This window comes from Chionomys nivalis, chromosome 13, assembly GCF_950005125.1.
Source record: "Chionomys nivalis chromosome 13, mChiNiv1.1, whole genome shotgun sequence".
Taxonomy (NCBI): domain Eukaryota; kingdom Metazoa; phylum Chordata; class Mammalia; order Rodentia; family Cricetidae; genus Chionomys; species Chionomys nivalis.
Window position 1 is genome coordinate 19,168,132 of NC_080098.1, and position 27,976 is coordinate 19,196,107.

Genomic DNA, 27,976 nt, shown 5'->3' on the forward strand with positions numbered 1-27,976 from the left:
CAACAAGCCAACCCTAAGGTACACAGCCAACTTTCCACAGACAACTGGATGACTTATGATATTCTATGTGCAGAGAACCTGGGTTTTGGGCTATCCTGTATCATCATAGGGTACAGGCACCATGCATCACAGGGATTCCTATCCACTCTCCAAGGCGCTGCCTCTGCAGAAATGTACAATCTGGAAAAGCAAGTGCTTAACCCAATTTAAATTAATTAAACAAACTACCCAGGAGATCAATATGACTTTTGATTCCACACCATAGAGTCCGACACAGTGATACGGTTCTGGAATCTTGGACAGACAACCCAGAGGAATCCAGGCTTAGACAATAATGCCTATGAGCCACAGGGAAGTGAGGTTTTGCTTTAGGAGGAATGCACAAAGGAGTGTCAATATGGGAGATCAATGTGGCATTCAACCCACAAAATAGCAGGGATAGCAGGAAGCTGAAGCAGGTAGAGAGGGAAGAGTCCTGTGAGTGGGCATTCCCCACTGAAGCTCTGGAGATGGGTAACTCTCAAATCAATGAAATGCTGGAGACAAGAGAATTCTATCCAATTCTAGAACTATTTCCCAGGATCCAGACAACTCGGGCCTGAGCACGTGTCACTACTTAGCCATTAGTGTTGTCCAACAACATTGTGACAATGGAAAGTCCTTTCAAGCTAAAGGGCTCCTCCAGTCCATACTGAATCCTGAGGTTAAGGTGAGGTTCTGACCCCAATGTCAACAGTCTGTCCTGGAGGGGCAGGGGATTCCCATGCATGGAAACCATTAGGTCATCCTCACATTACATGGCAACCTGCCTTGGCTCTAAACTTTTTATTTTCTACCTCCTCCTTAGGATTGTCATGCCCATGGCCAGATGAGAACTGTATATACAGTTGTCCAGAGAGTATGGTACCAGCCTCATGAGAGTTGTCTGTTCCATGCTGGCCACCATTCTGTCATTGTAGGCAGACATAGGACAGGGTGACAGTACTTTGTCTTCCAGGCTGACCTGGAAGGGCCTGGAGAACTCAGCTGGTTGCCCTTCCCCAATTATTTGAGTAGGGAGTCCCTAGGGTCCCTGGGTCCTTTATTCTTTGGCATGATATCCAGAGGTCATGATTTTCTTGCTGTGAACTCAAGGATGCCACACTCCTGTCCTGATGACTGTGCCTACTTTGTGACTTGGGTAGACACTGGGCTGGCTCTCTGGTGCCTCCGTACACAGCTACACAAAGACCAGGTTCAATCAAATCAGGAGAAGATCATGGTGACAATAAAAGGCCTTTTTTTCTGTCCCCACTTCTTTTTTGGTTATTTGACTTGGAGACTTCTACAGGCCACGTCCCAATAAGCTATATATCCTGCCTGTGACTTCTATATTCATGTTTTTCATTATTTGGACCAATGATATGGCTATGCCATGCTTCCTGGGGTTTTGAAATCTAGGGGACTCACTTTTCTTGACAGAAAGGGATTCCTATCCTGGGATGGTGAATAGGTTAAAGCACTCTGTCTTGAAGGCAAACTGAGATCCATAGAGGACAGGATATCTACAGCCAGCAGAACAACGGGGGCCCACTCCTAAAAGAACTTTCCCTAATAGGACCTGATTGGTGCTGTAGCTTTGGGAGAGAGGATAGATCATAGGCCTGGGTTGGATTCCAGCCACTGGTGGCAATCAGGACCAGGACTGATTCTGAGTCCAATGTTTGGATTTGACAATTGATGAAACAAGGAATTCTGAGAAAGAGCTGTGGAGCTATGATAGCCTACACTTGTTTAGGTGTGTAATAGATCGTCCATTGAATTAGATGGAGAGGTGATCTAGTGGGGACCCTGCCATGTTGACAGTAACCAAGGGGAACTCATTGCGGAGAAAGGAGAGGCCCCAAAATAACTGGCTCCATTTCTGCTGTAAATCATTGTCTAAAACCTTCTGGTAGAAGAACTTCCAAGAACTTCAAAACTGCTCTGATTTGTAGTTTCAGCTCCAAACGGAGCATGAGGTGGTGCTGACCTGCTTCCGGCTCCACTACTGTAGGATAAGGTCCATACAGCTTAAGGCACAGTCAGATCTCTCTTTTCATTTCCACTTCCAAACTTTCAGTTGAACCCTATTCCTAATCTGAACTTCCAGCATCTCCTTGATATCAGGGCTGATAAAAGAGGTTTCCCCAGCCTCCATCTGTCTGTATGTGGGGCCTGTCCATAGAGAGGCCTCTTGGAAGCTGAGGGAAAGATTCTCTTGCTAGGACCCACCATGTGAGGTTTTGGGGTGGCACCAGGTTTTGGCAGCTACCTGGTACCTAGAAAGGCCTGAGACAGACATTTTGTACCTCCTGGGTGCTGTTAGTGGCTCACTAGAGGAAGGGACAGTGAGGGTGCATTCACTATTGTTCTGGAAGTGAAAACACACATGGAATTCCTAATTCAGTTATAATCTCCCGATTTTATATATAAATTGTAATATAGGTCTTTTGTTTATTTTATTTTATTTAGCTCAAGCTAGCCTCAACCTTTGGCTGATCCTATTGCCTCAGCTTCTCTGCTGCTAGGATTACAGGTGTTGCTTCCACATCTGGCGGGACAGTCACCTTATTCAGACATGTTTCCTTGCTAGACGATGGCGCTAAAGCAGTGGCCTGGGTGCTGTGTCTTTTCTGGGTGGGAGAGGCAGCTCAGTGGTAAAGGGCTTGCAAGAGACCCTAGGTTTGATTCCAAGACACCACAAAAAGTGGTGATCAGGGGAGGGTGATGTTTACACTCAGAAGACACACACACGCGGGCGCGCGCACACACACACACACTTGTGTGACTCCAATAACTGAGGGATTTATCTTCCTAATGCAGTCCTTCATCAAGGGAGACTTGCTCATAGGGATTTACTAGGCTGATATATAAGCTGACTGTTCAGTTCACTCTCTACAGAAAGAGAAGGAAGGCAAACTGTGAGCCCCCTTCAGAGGCTGTCTTCAGAGGGGTGAGCTTTGAATGGAAGGATCCAGAAGCCCCAGGCCATTGTTTGGGATGGTTTCTGTGCCCATAATGAGTATCATCCCAGTCACAGGAAGGGTGGGAACAAGAGGGCCTTCGAGCACACTCATGACCGGGAGAGGGGCATTGTTCGCAATTGAGAGGAAGATCACAAGGACACACATTCAATAAGGATGCGGGACACTCACTCAGCCAAAAGAGAGACGCCTGCCACACAGAGCCCAGCTCCCAGGGCATGAGAACACAGGGAATGTGGCATTCCTTTTGCCTAGAATGCTTTGAAATTCACTGCCAATGGCTACACATAAAGATATGTCAACTGTGATAATATTCTGATTCACACACCAGGATCTAATAATGGTCTGTGGTCAGGTTCTTGACATCAGTCAGCAGACAGGGTGAAGAGCAGTGCCTGTCATTTATTGTGGTTGTAGAGGGGAATAAATTGATGTGATTCGACCCACCCTTTATGTTCGACCCTGGTGAATTCTGTCTGGATGGTGAGGACCGCCTTTGCCAGCTCTTGTCTTCACACTGGATACCTGCGCTCCCTTACCCAGGAGTCATTGCAAGCACCAGCCTCTGAGGCAGGCTCCTCCAGATGTGTTTCCCTGTAGCTATCATCAGGCTCACACCAATGGCAGCTAAGCAACTTTTCTCTTTGTAAAGTGATTTCTCTTCAGCATTTGTTACAGAGGGAGGGAGGAGAGAAGAGAGGGGAGGAGAGGGAGAGATTGCAAAACAAAATTTTCCATGGGATAAGACACATATGCCACTCAACCCAAAGTAAGTTAAACAACTTTATTGAAAGACAGTTGGTATGAGATTTACAATAATGAAAATTAGATTTTATGTGTATGTCTTGCTTGCAGGTGTGTGTACACACCACATATGCACCTTTTGTGTGTTTTTATTGTCTTTTGTCTTAGGCTAATTTTGACCAGGCCACACAAGACGTGAGGAAGCTGAAAAGGAGACCAGAAGATGAAGAACTCAAGGAACTCTACGGGCTCTACAAACAGTCCATCATCGGAGACATCAACATTGGTGGTACCTGATGCTTGTGTTAGACAAATAGATGTACTTGCTTGCAGTGTTTGTAGAAGTGCACAGTGAAAAGTCACATTGCAACTCTCTCCTTCTCTTGGCAGCATGTCCAGTAATGTTAGATATGAAGGGCAAGGCCAAGTGGGAAGCATGGAACCTCCAAAAAGGTTTTTAACTCTTAAATAAGTTAAAACAAACCTTCTTAACCTGCCCCCACACGAGTCGGTAAGATAATGTGCTTGTATTTCCTAGGGTTGTCGAAGGAAGATGCCATGAGTGCCTATATTTCTAAAGCAAGAGAGCTGATCGAGAAATACGGAATTTACAACTTGACAGGGGAGACAGATCTCCTTTGAAAGCCTTCATCATAGCATCATGGTGTGTAGGGGAAAATGCATTGACAATGTATAAATCAAGTGTATTTTCCTATGAGCATGGATTCTAATACTTTGGACTATGTCAACATAATTAGCTAAGTTTGATTGTTTGTGCAAGCTGACATTAAAAAGTCATTTTGTAGTCTGCATATAAACTTTAATAAATATCTGTTTTCTTTTTGCATTTATGTCTGTGTATGGGTGTCCATATGTGTGTGTTACACATTATGTATGCATGCATGTGGAGGCCAGAGAATAACCTTGGCTGTTTTTCTAAGATATGTTATTTGCTTCCTGTGAGGCAGGGTCTCTCCATGCTTGGAGATCAACAAGCATGCTAGACTAACTGTCCCAGGTATCCTCTTTCCTCTGCCTCCCCAGGACTGGGATTACAATGTGTTCCATCTTGCTTGGCGATCTGGGGCTTGAACTCAGGTCCTCATGTTTATAAGGCAAGCACTTTACTGACTGAACCATCTCCCAGCCTCAGTGTTTGTTTTCTTGACTTAATCTGTTCATATACGATGAGTTAGTGCTATTGGGCAAAAAGAAAAGTTTGCTCAGAATGAATAGCAGCCAGACTATTCTTGATACTTCAGGAAGTGGAGCCAGGAGGGTCATGAGTTTAAGGACAACCTAGACTACACGAAACCCTGTGTCAAAACAGGAAAGCCTGACACTGAAGGAAAGGGTGAGTAGGTTGGAGAAACAGAACAGTTCAGTTCCTTTGCTGCACCATGTACTGCGGGCTCCATGAATGTGGGCACTCTGGAGTGATGGGTGGATTTGCCTCCTGGCCACTTCCTGGCTTCCTATAATATATGGACAAGTTACCTAACCAGGCTGTGGTTTGGCTGCCCATGGAAGGGCTCTGAGTACCAGTAAGCTCTTCCAAGGCAGCAGAACCACAGGACAGCTGCGTTGTAAGCACCCCGAGGTCTTCCTATCACAATGGACAGTAATTGTTTAGTATTGTATTTTGATAAAGCAGCAAGTCCTCTTTCTTATGCAGTAGGTCTAATGTATATTTCTCTAGATTCTATAGGTTAGATTACACTTTGAGTCACAGTGTGGTGATGGAGAAATGATCAATTCCCTCTGCCAATCACTCTTGTCCATAGAATAGTGCAAGAGGCTTCAAGTGTAACCCCACCTGAAGACACTTTGTTGATAAAACTTTATATAAAAGTCAATCAAATTAGATTCTAATAAAAAGATAAATGACACTAGCAGAAGTTTCTTCCTCTAACAATATTCTTATTCATCCTTTGAAATTTTCCTAAATGCATACATGTGTTTTGATCATATCCACCCCTCACTGGCCTTTCCAACCCGCCACCCACGGATGTCCTCCAATGTGTGCCCCTCCCAATTCTATGCCGCTCTTCTCATCTTTTTAAACAGCACACAGAGTCCAATTTGTGCTGCCTGATGTGCCACGAGGGTGCACACGGAGCATGAGTAACCGACCAGTGGGTGCACACGCAGCATGAGTAACCAATCAGTAGGTGCACACGGAGCATGAGTAACCAATCAGTGGGTGCACACGCAGCATGAGTAACCAATCAGTGGGTGCACACGCAGCATGAGTAACCAATCAGTGGGTGCACATGCAGCATGAGTAACCAATCAGTGAGTGCACACGCAGCATGAGTAACCAATCAGTGGGTGCACACGCAGCATGAGTAACCAATCAGTGGGTGCACACGGAACATGAGTAACCAATCAGTAGGTGCATACGGAGCATGAGTAACAGACCAGTAACCACGTCCCCCAAAGAAAAGCAGCCCCTTCCTGTGCAGCCGTCAGCTACAGCAGCTCCTCGCCTCCCTGACCCTTAGCATTTGCCTTTTCCCCAGATAGAGAGATGCTACACGAAGAAATCCATCAATGTGTACCTTCGAATCTCTGGACACTAAAGCTCTCCATCTCAGGAGCTAGACGGACAGCTTGTGACTGGTTTGCATATTTGAAGGCCCATCTAAAAGCAAGCAAGTAACGACACTTCCAAACACTTGGTTATATAGTTCTTGATGAAGTTCTCGTTGTTAGGTTCCAACAGATAAAAGTGGTCACCAGGCAGCATGTGGCTGTCAACCTTCCCGCTGGTTATGTCTTCCCAACCTAAGGAATATACAGTGTTGTATTTAGTAACCGATGGCATCAGCCAATGACAGCAGACTTACTTCCAGGTACTGTTTCACTAAAAGCTGACACTCAGCCATAGAGTTACATCCAGGGTCTCAGATTCTGTGTATCCCGTGTTTTTGATCTCTTTAAGACCTACTGGTATTCAGTGGTGTTACCTGTATCTTAAATTTTACAGGAGACCAGCATCTCTTTGTTTACACACAGGAAAACTTAGGCTGATTTTCTATGTGTTTCAGTGAATGTTAACTGACATATGCCGAGAACCCTCCAACACAACTTTCAAGAAAATACCCCGAATTATAAAAGCAATTTCACCTTTTACGTCCTTTACTGTATCTTCAGATCCGTAAAAGCATGTTATGTCCTGAGAAAGAAGAGCCTCCGAGGGCTTGTCAAAGCTGTAAATGTGAAAAGGCTATCTGTAATTTCATTTTAACATCCCAGTCTTCTCCTCTTACCGACTTCACTGAAAGGAAACAGGGTATCCAGCCTTGCTTCTTCCCCTTCTTCCGCTGGTCCCCAGAAGGAAGACATTCACAGGGAATGCCTCTCTCCATTGAACAGACTTGAGGTTCATGGGGAAAGAGACAGAGCTGGGGGAGGGAGGTCACAGGCTTTGATCTCTCCCAGCTGAACGTGGGCTAGTGGTCTGCACGTTGGTGATAGAGATGGGGAGGACCAAGAGATGCCTGTGGGCCTTGTGTGATATATTTTAAGAAGCTGAGAGCTAAGGAGTGGGGAGGCCGGGGCAGATTTGGAAACAGGAAAGAAGGAAGGGAAATGAGAGAAGATTCAAGAGCAGATTGGAAAGTATACCTTTGGAGTCTGGAGGAAGCTAACTGTGAGGAGCCAGCCCAGTCTGAGTCCCTGAGAAGAGTGTGATGTTGAGGGCACTTCTCACGTGGAGTGGGCCATCCCTGCGTGACTTTATGTTCGTGCTACTCAGGCTACTTGGAGTGAAAAAGTTCAACGGATGTCATGCTTGTTTTATATTCCTTTCAAAGTGACTTTTTCTGGGGCTGTGGAGATGGCTCCACAGTTTCTGCTCTTGCAGAAACCCCAGAGTTTGGTTCCTGGTGCCCACAGGATAGCTGGAAACTTGTCTGTGTCTTCACTTTCAGGGGAATCACTGCCCTCTTCTGGTTTCCTCATGAACTACATGTATATGACACACATCCATGCAGCCAGAACACTCATACACATACAATAAATCTATACAGTGACTTTGGGTAAGAAATGGGCTAAACCTAGCGTGATTTCATTTAATCATTACAACCCCATAAGGTGTTACTAACGTTTCACTGCGTAGAAGAAACCCAAACTTGTAAATGCATATACTCAAAATCTCACAACTACTAAAAACCTGGCCAGAAAGTTTTGATCTTAAAGGATGGGCTCTGAGGACGACATGTTTGTTCACTGAGTACATTTTCATTACGATGGCAAGTTTTTTTCATACATCATTTCATTAAATTTACATGATGATATAATTGTTTCTCAATTAAAAATTATTTGCCTAGGCATAATCCCAGCAGTCAGGCTGCTAAGGCAGGAGGATAGCCAGTCCAAGACCCATCTAGCCTACAGAGCAAATTCATGGCTAGCCTGGGCTACACAGTGGGATCATATATCAGAAACCCAGGGGCTGGAGCAGTGCCGCGGTAGGAGAATGTCTGCTTAGTGTGCACAAAGCTGTGGGCTGTGCACCTCCCACACCACCCAGAACTCTTAGCTGACCTGTGTGACTGTCCCAGTGTGATGTTCGGTTGCTATGAAGACTATAGTGAGGAAGTGACACTATCCACCGTCTCACACACTTGGCCTTGTGACGGAGGGAACATTTAGAACCTGCTGTCCTCGAATCAGCTGTACTCACCATGACGCCAAATGGATCTTGTTAAAACTGTGTTCTTGTCAAGTGGAGCTCAAGGCTCTGCCCAGTGACTCCCCATTACTCCCCTACTCTCTGGCAGATGGCAACTTCCATTCTATCCCTTTGTCTATCTGTTGACTTTTCTAGATTCCATATACGTGAAGCTGTGCCACATTATCAGATATATAATTTGTTAATACTTTCTCCAGATCTGTAGGTCTCTGTTGATTGTTTTCTTTGCTGTGTTCTCAGATCACATAAAAAATTTATCACTTAAAAAATAGACATGAAATTTCTCTCTGTATTTCCTTCCAGAAGTTTCATAACATCAGGTCTATGGTTTCTATGGTTTCCTTTAATCCATTCTGAATTACATATATATATATTTCACATGATTTTTGTATATATATAAACATACACATGTATTATTGTATGATGTGTGGGTAAAGTAAAAATCCAATTTCCTTCTTTTACATTGGATATTAATTGTTTATTAATTAAAGAGACTGTACTGAGCCAAAGATGGCTCAGTGGGCAAAGATCCTTGCTACCAAGCTTCATTACCTGAGTTCAATTTCTGGGACGCACATGGTGGAAGGAAAGAACCAACTTTCAAAAGTTGTTATCTGACTTCCACATGTATACTTTTGCATGAGCATACACTTGCCTCCCACACTGAGAGTAAATAAATAAACGAATAAATAATAGTTTAAATGTATTAGAACGTCCTTTCTTCATAGTATATTCTCAGCATTTTGCTATTTAGCGTAAATATGTGATTTATTTGTGTCCCTTCTAATTCTCTACATTAGTTGGTATGTCTCTTCTTATGCCAGTACTATGCTGTTTCAATTCCTAAAGCTTAGTTTTTAGTTAATAAAGTTTGAAAAGGATTTTAGGTGATAAGGGAGAGCAGAGGCCATAGAGTTGTCTCGTGTGTCCCTGCTCTTGGCAGCCCCTGGCCATCCCAATGGATGCTTCTTTCCACGTTACTGCTTGAATGGCAAAGGCAGAGGGATAGTGAAGACAGCTGAACACAAACTGATCTTTCTGTGACAAGAACGTCTTAAAACACTGCCCTTAGCAAACTCAAGACGACAACACAGAGTTCCTGACTGCAGCCGCTGTTGCCACCGACTCTTCCACAGACCTGCATGTGTTCTCTACTTGCTTTCCTTCCTATGGCTCTGTAGTGTGATTTGAAATCAGGTGTGGTGAGACCTGGTGTCATATTGTTCTGTGTTTGTTTGTTTGTTTTTGTTCAGGATTGCTTTGGAAATTTGGTCTTTTGTGCTTCCATATGAAATTTAATTTAAGAATTATTTCCCTATTCCTACAAAGACTATCACTAAAATGTTAATGGGCACTAAACTGATTTTTTAAATTGTAACTGAATACTAGCTCTTCAAAATGTGTTTTTTCTCTCTCTTTCTCTCTCATTCATTCATTCATTCATTCATTCATTCAGTGGGTATTTCTTAAATCTTGACTCTGGGCTTATTCAGAAGCACAAAACAGCTTATCCTGGTGAGACAATCAATCAGAAACAGAGAGAGGGAGGAAGGACTTTGAGCGTCTGGCAGGGGTGGGGGCACCACGAACTTTGTGACAGACTGAGGACAGGTGATGAATGGAGACAGAGAAAATGATGGGGCTGTGTCGGTTTTCAAGATGGCTGCCCCACTTCTGTGACTGTCAACTTCCACTGACGAGTAGCATGCCTCCTCCCCTCCCTCCCCAGCACACACACTGACCCAATGCCAGTTTTGGGCTTTGTAAAAGAAATAAATATGCTTTGAAAAGTCTTAGCCCAGGGGAGTCAGGCCTAGCCAGGCATGAGAGTGCAGGAGACTAAATGCCGACCTCAAGGTAATTTCCCTTGGGAACTTAAGATTCTGAAGCCTCCCTGACAACAGACTCAGGGGTCTGGGGAAGGATTTGATGTGTTAACATTCAGTCTGATCAGAAAAACCAAGCATGGAGACAGACACCCTCCCAGAGAAGGGGACAGAGAGGGGTGTAGAGTTCTGGAATTCATTCACTGATTAGTGAACCCAGCCTGCCTCTGTTCCCAGCTCTCGCCTTCCACACTTGCTGATACCTAGAATGTGATGGTAATCATTTGTACAATGTATATTTATTATGTGACAAAACATGCAATCATAAATAAACATGAATATTTTTAAAGAAAAAATCTGCCAGTCACCTTTTAAATTGAAAAGATACAATTCCTGTGCCCCAAATCCATTCCAAGCCAGAAAAATATCCCAAGAGGCCTCAGGGGACACGAATGCACTACAGCCTTTAGAGTATTATATTCTCGTATGCACAGCCTCTGTGAACTGCCGATCTATATTATTCTTTCTTTTCTTTCGGGGTGAGGTTTCAAGACAGAGTTTCACTATGTAGCCCTGTTTGTCCTGGAACTCACTCTGTGGACCAGGCCTGCCTCGAACTCAGAGATCCACCTGCCCCCTGAGTGCTTAATGTTGAGATTAAAGGAATACACCACCCCCATCTGGCCTGTATTTTTCTATAAATATAAACTCATACGCACGTGCGTGCTTGCATACACACACACACACACACACACACAGAGTTACTTACACGAAGTTTTTCATAATGGCAGCATCTGCCTTCAGAATGGGAATGCACTGACTCAGAACATCCTGGTTATCAATGAGATGCTTGGGGGTGCCTCCGAAATTCACAAGGTAGTCCTTGATTTGTTCTTCTGACAGTGTGTTCAGTTCAGGAATTTGGAGCCGAGATTTTGACTTGAAACATCAACAAACACAAGGTTGATCTTTCATGAAACACACTGGCCCCCAAACCCAAGCCTGCCTTCTTAAATCAAGGAGGAAGAAGAAAGTATCCTAAGAACTTTAGCATCGGAAGCCACCAAAATGGCATTCCCAAGTTAGAATGCTGGGCATGTGCCAGTTTCTGCAGAGGTAGGAAAGAAGGTCAGTGCTGGCATAAGGAACCAGGAATCACAAGACTGGCTTAAAAAGTCACAGCCGACCCCAATTTTGGCATCATGTTAAGATTCTTTCCCAGCAATGATTGGTTTCTCTCCTGATGTTGGTAAGTTCCCAACTGAGGTAATATGCTGAGGACAGAAAGCAGGGACAGACAGCACTAGCTCCAGGGGGACAGAAAGCAGGGACGGACTGCACTCGCTCCAGGGGGACAGAAAGCAGGGACGGACTGCACTAGCTACAGGGGGACAGAAAGGAGGGACGGACTGCACTCGCTCCAGGGGGACAGAAAGCAGGGACGGACAGCACTAGCTCCAGGGGGACAGAAAGCAGGGACGGACTGCACTCGCTCCAGGGGGACAGAAAGCGGGGACGGACTGCACTCGCTCCAGGGGGACAGAAAGCAGGGACGGACTGCACTAACTCCAAGGACAGAAATAAAGGGACAGTACACAGGAAGAAACTGAAGTTCATTTCTGAGATTGGAAAGAAATACATCAAAAGATCACAGGGGTTTTCAGTAGCACATGGTAGATCCTGTCATCATCTCCAGGCTGAACCAAAGAAGAACAATGACCCAATTGTTAATACCTAATTTCCCACCCTTTCACTCCCCCATCCAAAGAAAACCAGAACACATACGTGGGGGGCATATGCACTGGACACAAAGAAATGCAGAGGCTCCATTTTGTATTTCTCCTTGAGGCTCAGTGCGGTCATGAAAGCAATGTAGGATCCCAAACTAAACCAGGGAAGAGACAAACATGATAGATAGCATTGGACAAATCTCATTGTGACCAGGTGTCACAAACACAGCAGTGACTAAGGGATTGGCAAAAGCTAGCTGGTTGATAACTGTTTTGTAAAATGTCTATTACCACTGTGTCAACACAGTAAGCGTTTCCGGGCTGAGAGACAGCTCAGTCATTAAAGCACTGACCTCGTGGATGTGGAGGTCCAGTTTCTGAACCCAGAACCAATGTCAGAAGCTCAGTTCAGCTGCTCAGGAATGAAACCTCCACAGTGCAGAAATGAGAGACAAAGAGAAGGGGATCCCTGAAAAGGGTGGGCCTGCTAGCTTGGCGTATGTGGCAAGGTTTAAGACCATTGGAAGACCCTATCTTTTATAAAAGGTAGTCGGTGACTAAGGACCAATATTCAAAGTCATTGTCTGGCTTTCCCTTGTATTTCAGGTACGTACACCCATACACACCACATATGAGTGTACATACACACCACATATGAGTGTGCACACAAACAGAGAAACAGAGAGACAGAGAGAGTGGCACCTTTCTGTGTACAACAGAAGTTAAATACCTGTGGCCAAAAAATGCAAACGCTTTATCCTGGACCACTGGAAGCAGAGCAAGCACAATTTCATCAACTATCTGGCAGATGTCACTTGCGAACTGTTCCTGGTATCGAGCTTCTCTTCCAGCCAGCCTTACAGAATGCACTGGAAGAGACAAGTCACTTACACACAGACAAAGAAGACTCTGAGACGCTGTAAACAGGTTAAGGCAGATGGATGAGATGCCATGGCCTTGTAAAAGGCCTTATATTCACCAATTTCAAAGAAGCAGATAATGGTCAAGCCCGGCATGGTGGCTGTGAGGTCAAGCTTGATTGTCACTTGATTGGATCTGGAGGCCACTACAAGACGTGCTTCTGATGGATGTGTGACAGTTTTACCCAGTGGTTTCCCACCTGCATTCCTGTATGAGTTCCTGCCTTATTTTTTCTCAACAATAGACTCTATTCCGGAAGTGTAAGCCAAATAAACCCTTTTTACCCCCAAGCTGCTTTTGGTCATGGTCTTTATCAGAGACACAGAAAGCAAACTAAACAGCATCCATTTCAAATAAATGAGAGTACCTACAATAATGTCATTAAAATTCATTCATGTGTGAATCACAGCATTTTCTTCTTTCAGTAAATGAAGAATTTGAGCTGAGCTAAGTACAGCTGGAGTCACAAGGAAAACATTACGAATCTGTGTTTGTGTGTGTGTTGTATTTCAAGACAGGTTTTTGTAGTCCTGGTTATCCTAGAACTATCTCTATAGATCAGACTGGCTTTAAACTCACAGAGATCCATGTGCCTCTGCCTCCCAAGTGCTGGGACTAAAGGCGTGTGCCACCACTAACAAGAAGGACTTAAATTTCTTGAGGGAACAGAGAAAAGCTGAGAAGACGTTTACAAGAAGATACCTTATAAAGGGAAAATGGCTGAAGAAAGAAAGGGATGGAGCTAAAATTCTATAGAAACATGAAGATATCAAAGCATAAGAAGAATATAGAACCAACAACCTCTACAAACAAGGTCCCAATGTTCATGGTGTCAACACAAGAGGGCACTCGTGAACTAAGAAACTGGGTTAGCAAGGCATCACCCCATACCCAGCTCTAGGTTAGGAGGAAAACACAAGGGCAAACCTAACACCAAATACAGACAGGGTGGATCAGACATCTCTGGTCAGTGAAAATATTTATTAAGGAACTCATGGAGGAGAAAAAACAATGCTCCCAAGTGAATTAACTCCAATAAGGAATGTAAAAATAATCTTTGTAATTTGGAAATTTAAAATCCTGACTAGAAAGAGACAAATATTTGCACAAAAAATCGTCAGGAAAAAAAGTTGAATAAAAAGACAAAAGTTACTTTTTCAAAATCAAAAAATAAATCCTTTCCTTGTGATCAGACAGGGCAAAGTATCTGTGGATACAGAGAACCGGAATGAAAGAACTAGGAAAAGAATAGAAAACAAAGAAGATTGCACAGGGGGCTGGAGAGATGGCACCGCAGTTAAGAGCCTGGCTGCTCTTACAGAGAACCTGGGCTTGATTCCCAGCACCCACACAGTGGCTCAAAGCCGTCTCTAACTCCAGTCCTGGGAAATCCAACATCAGGCCTCTGTGGGTACCTCACTGACATGGGACAGGCAACCATACAAATAAAAGGAAATCATGACAAAAAAAGAAGATTGCCAAAAAGGGAGAAACAGTTATGGGAATCAGAAAAATTCATAAGAAATAATGTAAAACATCCTTGAATAGACAGGGAACCCTACAGTAAAAGAATGTAGGGTCCTTAAGATGGCTCAGAGCATAAAAGCCATTTCTGTCTGATGACTTGAGTCTGGCCCCAGAACCCACATGATAAGAGAGAACTGACTCCTGAAAGTTGCCCTTTGACCTCCACACAAGCTCAGCAGTGGCTGTACTCCCCCCAAACAATTATTAAAAAATTTTAAAAACAAAGGGAATCCTCTTCAACGATTGCTTCTTACCTGAAATCACATTTCTAGTTATTGAGAAAACTGACTCAGTACAACAAGGTGAAATGTTAGCTCTAGGGGCTGGGAATACAGTTCACTTAGTAAACTGCTGGATGTGCTTGGCTTCAGAAAGGACTGGCAAAGATAAACCAAAATCTATATGGAGGCTGTGGTAGCTAATTTTGGTCGTCACCTTGACACCTCTGGAAAGAGGGAACCTCAACTGAGGAATTACTTTTTCATACTGGTCTGTGAGTGTCTATGGGACATTTTCTTGATGCCAATTAATGTAGAATGACTCAGCTTACTCCTAAAAGTCTCATTCCTAGGAAGGTTAGCCTTGCCTGTTTAAGAATGGTAGTTAAACATTGGTCTGGGAACAAGCCAGTAAGCAGATTTGCTCCATGAATTTCTACCTAAAGTACCTGCCTTGATTTCTTTTGATGGTAGACTCTAGAGCCCTGTAAGTTAAAATAAACCCTTTCCTCCCCAAATTTTGGTTATTGTGTTTATCACAGCAATAGGAAGCAAAATAGAACAGTAGGTTTATATAAAGATATAAATAGAAACAAGAAGAAATCATGGGTTGTATTTTAATATCTGACAAGGTACCATTTGGAGACAGAAACATCAAACAATATTGAAATGGACTCTTGGTGTTTCTAAAGCTTACATAATACATAGCAATTGCCTCTAAAGTCAACAAGACTTTCATGGTTAAAGATGTCAACAATTCACAAGTCTCATAAAGTTCATTAAGCTTACAGGACTCAGAAGGCTCTTCCAACAGGTTATGTAAATAATTACTATTGCTGGAGAGAAGAGACTTTTAAATCAGAAGGGTTACTTGTGAGCCACACAGGGAGCTCGAGAGGCAGCTTTTATCATTTATGTTGGGATGAGTGTTTTGGTAATGTGTTATTCATGTCCTGTAAAGTAACATCTCACTCACACTCCTGCAAGTAACCTCCCAAACTTGCTCGCTCACTAAGGTAGGCTTGGGTGGAATTTTTTATTTGGTCTGACATTAGTGCCCTATTTGGAACAAATGGACATTTGTTTACATCTTTCCAGGGAAAGTCACAAGCCACTAAGATTCTTAATGAGTAAACAGCCCCAGTTACCAATGTCTACTTACCACATTCACTTTTGTAATGTAGAAATACAGGATGTGAGAAAGAGAGAGAGAGAGAGAGAGAGAGAGAGAGAGAGAGAGAGAGAGAATGAAGAGAGATTTCACATGTCAAATGGAGAAAATGATAAACTTGAAAATGTAAATCTAGTAGCTATATAGTAAAATTTGTACTTGATATAGAGAATGTATATATTATATTAGCAGTCACAGACTATCTGTGGACACTCATCATTCTTAAGGGGAAAGAATCACATAAATTTCCACAAAGTAGAAACAGAATCATGAGAAAGAAGCCCAGACCAAAGTCTCCTTCTGCAGCTTAGAAAATTAAGGCTGAGAGTCAATATGTAATTTCCCAAGACTTTCTAGCTTATTAGAACCAGTTTTATGATTTGGGCTGAACTACAATTTCCAATGCAAATAGTTCATGTGTCACTCATCCTATGATCTACTAACTCGTGACACTGAACCCAGAGGAGGTCGGAGTATGCAGGCGCATCACTTTAGAAGAGAGATAGACACGTTGGAGAGGACACACTGGGGATCCTGAAGTGAATCTTGTGTTTTCTCAGAAGTATCTGAAGCAGCAAGCATGGTGGCACTGCTGCTCTTGCAGAGGACCCAGGTTTGTTTCTAGTAACCACAGTGTGGCCCAGGGACATTTTGGGATCTGGTACTCTCTTCTTACCCCCATGAGAACTGGATAAGCATGCTGTGCATATGAACATGCAAGCAAACACAGACATCTAAAAATACAATATTCTTTTAACAATTACATTTGAAATAAAAAAAAATACTCCATGCTGCCTTCTGAGCTGACTGGAATCACACATCAATGGATTTTTCAGCACCATTCACAACAGAAAAATTGTAGAACCAGCCTAAGTGTTCACCAACAAATTAATGGAAAATAAAATGTGTTCTATACATAGAGTGGGAACATTTTCCATAAAGGATGAAGTCATATTGTTTGTGGGGAAATGGATACAACTGGGAATAACCATATTAAATGGATTCAGCTAGTCTCAGAAAGACAAATATTGTACGTTTTCTCCCATTTGTGCTGCTTTGTTTTATGTAGATACATAATCCATATATGTATCTATGCATGAAAGCGGCAGTAAAATTACTGATACAAAACTGTTAATGGGGGTAGAATATGAAAGGGAATATACATGGCATACAAAATAGACTTGCATGAAAACTTAAAATATAAATTATTTAAAAAGAAAAATTCTGTGGATAATGCACTTGTGCACTGCTAAGATTTGTCACTCATATTAGTTTAATAAAGTGCTGTTTGGCCAGTAGCCAGGCAGGAAGTATAGGTGGGGAGCCCAGAGTAGGAAAATTCTGGGAAGAGGAAAGGCAGAGACGCAGTTGCAACATGGATGCAGAGGGAGCAAGATGAGAATGCCTCACTGAGAAAAGGTACCAAGCCACATGGCTAAACATAGACAAGAATTATAGTTAATTTACATTATAAGAGCTAGTTAATACTAAGCCTGAGCTAATGGACCAAACAGTTTATAATTAATATAAGTCTTTGTGTGTCTCTTTGGGACTGAATGACTGTGGGATATGGCAGGATATGGCAGAAACTTCCTTCTTGGAAAAAAAAAACTACTTTGTAGTATATTAACACTTATTAAAAACAGAAGAGGCAAAGGAATGAATTATGAAGCTACATATACAGATCACGTTGCAGGCATCAGGGAACAGCTGAAGAAATGAAGGCTTGCCAAGAAAGGAGAGAATGCTGTAATGAAGGAACTGAGTTTTTCCAGTTCCCTCCTGTATTAGAGATGTGTCAATGACTGTACAATGCAGAATTCTCAATTGTATGTGTGTGTGTGTGTGTTTGTATGTGTGTGTGTGTGTGAGAGAGAGAGAGAGAGAGAGAGAGAGAGAGAGAGAGAGAGAGAGACCATCTCTGGTGTCATCTTCAGTGGTGTGATCTACCTCCTCTGAGACTGGGTCTCACCTAGACATGCTATAGAAACAGGGTCCTCCTGTTTCCTTTGACTCAGTCCTGGGATTACCAGTGTGTACCACCATGCCTGGTATTTTTATGTATATTTTGGGGACAAAACTCAAGTCCTTGTGCTTGTAAGACAAGCACTCTAACTCAGCAATTTGTCCAGCTCCTGAGATCTACTTCTAGGAAAACAAAAAATTACAAGTATTGACATTCTCACAGAGCAAGAGCACAGAACTGCAACACAGCATCATAATAGTTCTAATTTTAAAAGTCAAGATTGCAGCAAGAACATACAACTCACTCACCTTCCTTTTAAATTATTTGACTACACTAAATATGTCAAGGTATTACAAGGATAGAGATAATAGCCCAGCATGGTGAAGATGGGTGGATGTCAATGACTTTGAAGCCAGCTTGATCTGCAAAGTGAGTTATAGGCCATCCAAGGCTACATAGTGCAACCCTGTCTCAAAAACAACAACAAAAGAAGAAGAAAGGTAAGGTAGGCATGGACTCACACCTGTAATTCTCAGCACCCAGAGGGATGGGAAGGAGGGTCATGAAATAGTAGCTATCCAGAGTAACAAGGCCATCTATCATCTATCTATCTATCTATCTATCTGTCTGTCTGTCTGTCTGTCTGTCTGTCTGTCTGTCTGTCTATCTATCTATCTATCTATCTCTATCATCCATTCATATATCTATCTCCTTATCATCCATCCATCTGTCTATCATCCATATCTATCCATCTATCCATCCATTTATCTATCATCTATCTATCTATCATCTATCTATCTATCTATCTATCTATCTGTCTATCATCTATATATCTATCTCTTTTAGAAAGGAGTTTACAGAGAGGGAAAATGACAGATTTTAGACACTCAAAAAATACCCGAATTTCCATGAGCCTGAAAGAGCATTGAAAGTGCATAGCTCCAGGGAGGAACAGGTAACACGGAACAGCACAGGAGCACAATAGTAAACAGTACAGACAAACTAGGTGAACTCAAAAAACTTCAGATGTGTGTAATCAGCAGACTCTAACATTGGACAACACAGAAGGGAAGGAAGAGACACCTCTCCACTGTGGTATTAGCAAGAAGAGGAAGGCTGCATGGGTACACAGCCTGGACCGCTCGCTGTACAGCATAGTTTCTGAGTGGGAGGGTGTCTGTGACCTACACTACAGGAGCTGCAAAGGTTCGCTGTGCTTCTGGCATGCTCACGGGCACTACAATTAAGGGCTTCATGAGCGTCTTCCCAGCAAATCCTTCAGCAAGAGGCCCTGGGTATTTATATCTCCCAAGTTCCAAAAGCCACTCTTCTCCACTAGCTAAGTGAGTGTCCACCCCGAGAATCGGAAGACGGGTTGTGACTCACACGCTGGCTTGTAGACACTATCTCCTCTGGGAAGCGTGGGCCAAGCTGAAAGAAGAGTGAAAAGTGCTTGGGGGTGGGAACTCTGACCCTACCTCTGGGAGGAGGATCAAGTCTAGTCGTGCAAAAATGGAGCAAGGGTTGGAACTGGGAATAGCATAGCCAGGATGTAGACGCCTGTACCCTGCTTTATCAGAAGAAACTGGTTCAGCTTGATTGCCTCTACCCCTCAGAGCCCGGGAGTCTACTGGTAGGAACACCCTACCTGGGCATTTCCCACTGCCATGCCCATATGCAGAGTGCTGATGTTATCGGGCAGAACCCAAGTAACTGGTCCTCCATACTGGCTAATGACAACAGCCTTAGGCCGCCCGTGTACTCCCCTGGCAGCTCTGTTGGGATAAATATGGAGAACTCTGACAGGAAGCCGGCCTAGCTGCCATGATAGTGCACACCTCAGCAGGATGGAGTATAACCTGCAACAGTCCTTTAGGGCCAACTTGTGTGTCTTCTATACCAAGTACACTTCAAAGAGATGTTGGCAGGGTGGGGGGGGTCACATAGCATCCACATCTTCCTTTTCAGCAGAAGAATAATATTGGTTTTTCTTGCTCTGTATTGGTTTTCTTGTGTTTTTCATTTGCTGTTATTTCTTTAAATTCAGAAATTTCTTTTTTAAACTTTTAAAAATCATATATATATATATATATATATATATATATATCCTATGTATGAGTGCTCTAAAGATATACCTGCACGCTAGAAGAGAGCCTCAGATCCTATTACAGATGGTTGTGAACCACCATGTGGTTGCTGGGAATTGAACTCAGGACCTCTGGAAGATCTGCCAGTGTTCTTAACACCTGAGCCCATCCATCCTTCCAGTCCCCTCATTGTTATTTCTTATACCTTCAGTTCATAAGTCTTCCCACCTTGATTCTTTTAGTTTCTTTTCTCTGTCTGCATTTCTCTTTTAATGTAATTATTAATGCCTTTACCTTTACTAATTTTTAAAATCCCAGTTCATCTGAGAATTATCCTCAGCCCCTTTTCCCTAGTTGCTTATTGAGGAGGTAGATGCTGCCTTCGGTTATTTTTCTATCACATTTAGACATCTGGTTTGCTTCTCAACTGTTGTTATTAAGATCTACATTTTCCCCTCTGAATGGCAGTGGGGACTGAGAGCTAAAACTGAAAGTAACACACATATCCAAAGATGCCCAAGTACAATGTAGACATGAAATAAAGATGAAAGGCAATAAAATCCGACTCTTAAAAAAGCTCATAACCCCTCAGCAATCAAGTCAAAACATATTAAAATAGTTGTGCTGGTTTGAAGAGGTATAGTCAGCATAGACTCAGGTACTTGAATGTTTGTTCCATAAGGAGTGTTACTATTGGGAGGTGTGACCTTGTTGGAAGAAGTGTGTCACTGTGGAAGCAGGCTTTGGGGTCTTATATATGCTCAAGCTATGCTCAGTACACAGTTTATTTCCTGCTGCCTGAGAATCAAGATGTAGAACTCTCAGCTCCTTCTCTAGCACCATGTCTGCCTGTGTGCCACACACATCTCACCCTGAAAATAGACTAAACCTCTGAACTGTAAGCCAGCCCCAGTTAAATGTTTTCCTTTATAAAAGTTGTCACAGTCATGCTGTCTCTTCACAGCCAAAGAAATCCGGACTGAGACAGCATGCCAGACAACTACTTGAAAGTCGACTACAGAAAAAATGACCCCAAGGAGGATGTACGTGAACAAATGGAAAAAGGAAAACAGTTCAAAGGAACACTGAACTGGAACAGAAATTCAGTACATTGTACAAGAAAAATTGGCAACAACATTGAAACTCTGTATGTTTCTGATTTTTTGGAAATGAAAAGGAAAAATATAAAAAATACATAAATAAAACAAATAAACAGAAAACCCTCAGCAGAAAGCATCACTGACGAACAAAATCAAGTAGTTGAAGGAACATTAGGGATTGGAGAGTGAGGGGTTATCCCATTCAGAAAATTTAAAAAGTAAACTATCACGATCAGTGTAATGGTCTGTCTTGTCCCTTTAAAAGACAAGCCTCGCCCACTCTGTCCACCTCGGAAACAGGGGGATCTTCCTTCTGCTTCCAGTCTGAGCTTGATTCCCTTTCCATTTCTCTCCCTTTTCCCCACTACTCCCCTTCCCCCTCCTCTCTCTCTCTCTCTCTCTCTCTCTCTCTCTCTCTCTCTTCTTTACCCTTCTTTCCTTTCTCCTTCCCTTCCATAACCCACTAAATAAATATCCTCACTCTGCATGGTGTGCCTTATCCATCCGGGTCTCTCACCAGCCACACGGCTCCCTGCCTGGAACGGCTGCCTCCGTGGCCCACCATGGTCTCGTGGCCCGCTGCTCACTGCCACCCTTCGGGGACTTGCAGCGTTTCTGTTGCTGTGGCCCTCATGGAACAGTGCCATCTTACTTAAACCATGACAATCAGTACTTTTCAGAATATGAGCACACAAACAGGAGACCTCTCCTGAGAAACTACAGAAACATTTTAAGACCTAGGCTCAGGCAATGTAACTTTCTTTTTTTAACTATACCTTTTTTTTTTTTTCACTTTATTTTATTATGAGACAAGGCCTCTCTTTTATGTAGCTCTGTCTGCCCTAAATGCACACAGATCCTACTGTGTCTGCCTCCCAAGTGCTGGGATTAAAGAATTGCACCACCACAGCCAGCTTCTAAATATAACTTTCTTAAGGCAACTCTATTACCTCGGCATCTAACAGGAAGTTTGACAAGAGGGATGATGTTAAAATGAAGTGCTTCCGCATTTCAAAGGACACAAGAGCCTCTGACTCTATCCATTCTCCTATAAATGATAACATTCATGTGAGGCGGCCTAACAGGTAAGGGCACTTGCTGCCAAATCCGATGACCTAACTTTGACTCCATGGGCTCATATGGTGGAAAGAGAGAACTGAAGCCTGCAAGTTGTCCTCTGACTTCTGGTCTCCACCCACACACTTGCGCGCCCACACAGAACAGATTCACTCTTGTTTCCTTTGAAATGCAGAAGCACTTCATTTTAGTGTGTTAAGTCAAACAAGTATCCTGCTTCCTCTAACATGTGGGATGTAGGAGAAGAAGCCACCGACGGAAGCCAGTGGGAACTAGAAGGGATATGGAAAGGAACAGGGCATGGAGGACTAAGAGAGAATGGGAAGGGGTGGGATATGACCAACGAGCCATGTTCTATGCCAGGAAACACTGCAGTGGATCCCTCTGTGCAATTAAATAGAGACTAATTTAAAAAAGAAAGCGACATTATTAGAATTTTAGAGAGAAATCCCAGGAGGGAAAAATGTAACTGGAAGTCACTGAGAAGACGTGTTTCATGATGCTGTGAGATTCGGTCCCCTGACGAGAACCCTAAGAATCAGATGAGCGAATGCAGATGGAGGCACATGGAGAGGGAACCGAAGACTCTGAAGAGTTTCAGTGGCCTGTGGTGCAGTATCCTATGATGTCAAAATAACAGGGAGAAGACAGGCAAAAGCTCTAGCTTTGAATAATGACTGAGAATATTTCCAGTTTAATAAGGGTTAGAAGTCCACAAATCCAGAAAAACCCATGCACTCAAGTTCCTTTTCCCAGCTGTTACTGGGCTTCTTAAATCGCTTAGAACAGAATGAAATTCAACATACCTTCCAGGGAGTCATTAAACGATTGGCCCCACTTGGCAAAGTAAACGGAGCCACCTCCGGTCCAGGGAAAGCAAATCAGCTTAAAAACTGCATTAGGCTTTTGGTACAAGCAGTTCAAGATGTTTTCATTCCTAGAACGAAAGTTCAATTACATTTAGCATCACAGAATTATATCAGATAAGAGTTCGAGCTTGAATTAGGTGTGTTTTCATGATAATTCTCATTTCCCTACATAGTGCATGTGTTCAAACATGAAGTAATTGCCTTTCTTTTTTCCAAGAAGCAAGGTCCCAAACGTTTAACTGGTCTATGTGTTAAGATTTGAATTCAGCAGGGCATAGATAGAATGATGACGTGTCTATCTGTTTTGTATGTTCAATTATAGAAATGTAACTCTCAATTCAGACACGCCTTCTTTCACAGTTGAGGAAATGGTTTTATTCAAGCAGTTTATAGGCTTTAGTCTCAGGGCATCCATCACCAAGAGACACTTTCTAAATCATCTACAAATTTTCCATGACGTGAAATTTTACTACTTTTTAAGTGTTTAATAGACATATCTTTTGAACCTGTGTGCAATGTCACTAGAAATTTTCCAGCAAGAGCAAGCATTACAAGAACTGATCATAGAAGAAGTTCTGTTTTAAACAGCCATCCTATATGGATATGTGATATATTTTTATTCTCCACAATTTAAACCTCTCTTGACAAGCTTCCAAACTGATCCTTAAATTTCTTACAAAGATATGTAAGCCTCCCAGGTGAGAAACCATATGCCTTACATTAATTATTTTAAGTCTGTTTTGTCTTTTTTAAAGGTATCAGTATTACAATTTGGATTGTAAGCATTCCTCAAAATTCATGTTTTAAAGGCTTGGTCGCCAAATGATGGTGTTATTGGGAGCTGGAAGAACTGTTGGAAGGAAGGGAGGTGACTATAGGTATTCCATTGAAGGGGATCTTGGCATTCTGGCCTACTTTCTTTCCCAGCCTTTTTCCTCTCCCCTTTCCTCCCTCACTCTGCCATGCATTCCCTGGCATGTCCACTTTTCTACAGGACCAACATAGCAGGGCTCAAGAACTATGGACTGAAAAAAGATGTGATTTTCTCCAGCAGTGGTGGCGCACGCTTTTAATCCCAGGACTCGGGAGGCAGAGGCAAGAGGATCTCTGTGAGTTCAAGGCCAGCCTGGTCTACAAGAGCTAGTTCCAGGACAGGCAACAAAGTGATACAGAGAAACCCTATCCCCCCCCCCGCAAAAAAAAATTATGATTTTCATACGAATAAATGTTTTTCCTGAATGTATGTGTGCCACATACATGGAATCCCCACAGCAGCCAGAAGAGGAAATCAGAACTACTAGACCTGAAGTTACAGGTTATCAGCATCATCTGGGTGCTGAGAACTAAACCTGGCTTCTCTGCAAGAGTAACAAGCGCCCTTAACTGCTGAGCCATCCCTCCAATCAAATCTTTTCTCTTTCACGTTTATGTTTTGACATTTGGTCTTGATAAATAGTTTTTTTAAAAAATGACAAACTGAGATCTTTCTAGATATTCTGTTCTCACAGGGACTTTTTACTTTATAATAAAATATAAAATAACTGAGACCATGAGGAAAGTGAGACACTTAATACATGGTCATGGGTGAAAGTTTCTTTGGGATAAAGAAAAAAAAATGGAACAGGAGGAGGAGCCCACAAAGTGCTGCGAGCTAGCTCACTACCAGTCACCTCAGCATTGCTTGGGACAATTGGTCCGGCTACACCTCAGAGCTCGAAATTCCTTTTTAGTTATCGGTTTCCTGTCGACTTTATAATACCCAAGTATGGGAACCCAGGCTAGAGTAGGAACAGGCCCAGGCCAGCGACCTCTACCAGAGCAGGTCCAAGCAGGTGACCTCCTCCAGAGTAGGCCCCAATTGGCCACCTATGCTGGACCAGGCCTGAGTCAGAGACCTCAGCAGGAGCAGGCCCAAGCAAGCAATCTCTGTGGGAGCAGATCTGAACAACCTCTGGGATTGCAAAATGACACCCGGGAATGCTGAACAACCTCTTGAACCCTGAATGACCTCCAGGGTGACTGGAACCATAGCCAATGAGAGGAAAAGATGGGTAGACAAGGTAAAAACACACTAAACACCACAAAGAACAGCACAACACCAACAAAAACTGGTGCCTCTACAACAGTAAAACTTGAATACCCCAATATAGATGAAGTAGAATAAAATGACTTAATAACTTTAGGAGACTGTTTGAGGCCCTTAAAGAGGAAATGAAACTTTTTTCAAATAAATGAAGGAAAAGACAAACAAAAAATTGGAAGAAAACCAAGAAAAAGCAATCAAACATATGAAAGAAATGATTCAAGACTTAAAAACTGAAATATGGACAATAAAGAAAACACAAACAGACTGAATTCTGGAAGTGGAAAAATATGGGGAAATGATCAGGAACCACAAATGCAAGTATAAACACCAGAATAAAAGAGATGGAAGAGAGAATCTCAAAAAAAAAATATTAAATCTAACAAAAGCTTAACATAAAATACCCAGGAAAATTGGGACATCAAGAAAAGACCAAACCTAAAGAATAAAAGGGATAGAAGGAGAAGTCCAACTCAAAGGTACAGAAAATATATTCAACAAAATCACAGACAAAAACTTTCCCAACCTAAAGAAAGATGTGCATATGAAGATACAAGAAGCTTACAGAATATCAAATAGATTGGACCAAAAATAATAGTCCCTTCACCACATAATAATCAAAACACAGAACATACAGAATAAAGAAAGAATATTAAGAGCTGCAAAGTATAAAGATCAAATAACATAAAAATGCAGACCTATCAGAATTATACCTGACTTCTCAATGGAAACAAAGTCAGAAGATCCTAGTCAAGTGTTATGCAGACATTAAGAGACCATGGATGCCAGGCCAGACTATTAGACAGCAAAACTTTCAATCACCATAGACGGACAAAATGAAATATTCCATAGCAGAACCATATTTAACCAATACCTAGCCACAAACCCAGCCCTACACAAAATACTAGAAGGAAAAATCCAACCAAAGAAAGTTGGCTACATCCACAAAAACACAGACAATAGATGATCTCACAGCAGCAAACCCCAAAGAAAGGAAAAACACACACAATAACATCACCACCAACAATGAAAACTAAAATAGCATGAACTAGCAATCACAGGTCATTAATATTCTTTAATATAAATGGATTCAACTCACCTATAAAAAGACACAAGCTAACAGATTGGATATGAAAACAGAATCCATCCTTCTGCTACACACAAGAAACACACCTCAATCTCAAAGACAGACATTACCTCAGAGTAAAGTGTTGGAAAAAAATTTCAATCAAATGGACCTAAGAAACAAGCTGGTGTAGCTATCCTAATATCTAACACAATAGGCTTCAAACTAAAATCAATCAAAAGAGACAAAGAAGGACATTTCATATTAGTCACAGGAAAAATCCATCAAGAGGAAATCTCAATACTGAACGTCTGTGCCCCAAATACAAAGGCACCCTTATATATAAAAGAAACACTACTAAAGCTTAAATCATACATTAAACCCCCGCACACTAATAGTGGGAGACTTCAACTCCCACTCTCACCACTAGACAGGTCGGTCAGAAACAAACTTAACAGAAATAAGGAAACTAACAGGTGTTATGACTCAAATGGACTTGGGTAGGTAGAATTAACATAGTAAAAATGGCAATCTTACCAAAAGCAATCTACAGATTCAATGCAATGCCCATCAAAATCCCAGAAAAAATTCTTCACAGACCTCAAAAGAAAAATGCTCAACTTCATATGGAAAAACAAAAAACCCAGGAGAGCCAAAACAATCCTGTACAATAAAAGAACTTCTGAGGCATCACAATCCCTGACTCCAAACTCTACTACAGAGCTACAGTACTGAAAACAGTCTGGTATTGGCATAAAAACAGACAGGAGGACCAATGGAACTGAATCAAAGACCCAGATATCAGTCCACACACCTACCAAAGCCTGATTTTTGACAGATGCAAAAAATATACAAGGAAAAAAAAAGCATATTCAACAAATGGTGTTGGCATAACTGGATATCAACATGTAGAAGAATGAAAATAGGTCTGTATCTATCGCCATGCACAAAACTCAAGTCCAAATGGATCAAAGACCTCACCATAAAAACCAATCACACTGAACTTCACAGAAAAGAAACTGGGAAGCATTGGCACAGGACACCACTTTTTAAATTTAACCTCAGTAGCACAGACACTGAGAAAAACAAAAGTAAACGGAACCTCCTGAAAACTGAGAAGCTTCTGTAAAGCAAAGGACACAGTCAATAAGACAAAATGACAGCCTACAGAATGGGAGAAGATCTTCACCAACCCTACATCAGGTAGAGGGCTGATCTCCAAAATATACAAAGAACTCAAGAAATTGGTCATCAAAAGAACAAATAATCCAATAAAAAATGGAGTACAGATCTAAACAGAGAACTCTCAAAAGAAGAATCTAAAATGCCTGAAAGACACTTAAGGAAGTGCTCAACATCCTTAGCCATCAGAGAAATGCAAATCGAAAAACTCTGAGAGCCCATCTTACACCTGTAAAAGAATGGCCAAGATCAAAAACACTGATGACAGCTTATGCTGGAAAGGATGTGAGGTAAACCTCTTTAAATCTAATAAGGTAATCTAACAAAGCTGGGGGCCTGAAGCACCAAAGATGGAGTTAGGACAGCCAGAAATTCCCAGACGTAGCCTACCTGGTTCTCTTGGTGTGGACACTTGTCTCCATGCTGTGAGTTGATAAGAAGCTGTTGCTCTCAGCAATTTGCTGTGTCCTTGTTGAATTCAACTTTCCCTTAAACATAAAAATCTCCTGTAAATTTTATGTGCACAGAGTGACCAGATTTCTTTTAAACCTGTTGACTATGATGATCATTCCAAAATCTGCTTTAAAGGGGGATGGAGAAGAGGAGGAAAGCAGGAGGAAGAAGTAGGGAAAGGAAGAAGTAGAGGAGGAAATGTTTGAAGAGGAAGAGAAAGGAAGGGAAAACAGGTTAGAAGCAACACAGTAT

General features: G+C 42.3%; 2 protein-coding genes across 2 annotated transcripts; one reads left to right on the forward strand and one right to left on the reverse strand.

Moving 5' to 3' along the window:
* The first annotated feature begins 377 nt into the window (after positions 1 to 377).
* On the forward strand, positions 378 to 5,026 carry LOC130886113 (acyl-CoA-binding domain-containing protein 7-like). The gene is made up of 4 exons (XM_057788014.1): positions 378 to 458; positions 3,918 to 4,038; positions 4,140 to 4,202; positions 4,288 to 5,026. Exons 1-4 carry the CDS (start codon positions 378 to 380, stop codon positions 4,389 to 4,391), a joined length of 369 nt encoding a protein of 122 aa, XP_057643997.1. The 3' UTR covers positions 4,392 to 5,026.
* LOC130885873 (S-acyl fatty acid synthase thioesterase, medium chain-like) lies at positions 4,836 to 27,693 on the reverse strand. Its single transcript, XM_057787690.1, has 8 exons — positions 27,662 to 27,693; positions 22,878 to 23,008; positions 12,735 to 12,873; positions 12,060 to 12,159; positions 11,044 to 11,213; positions 6,879 to 6,961; positions 6,311 to 6,536; positions 4,836 to 4,947 (listed from the first exon to the last, which is right to left on the reverse strand). The coding sequence occupies exons 1-7, from the start codon at positions 27,691 to 27,693 to the stop codon at positions 6,394 to 6,396; spliced, it is 798 nt and encodes a 265-aa protein (XP_057643673.1). The 3' UTR covers positions 4,836 to 4,947; positions 6,311 to 6,393.
* Positions 27,694 to 27,976: the final 283 nt, after the last annotated feature.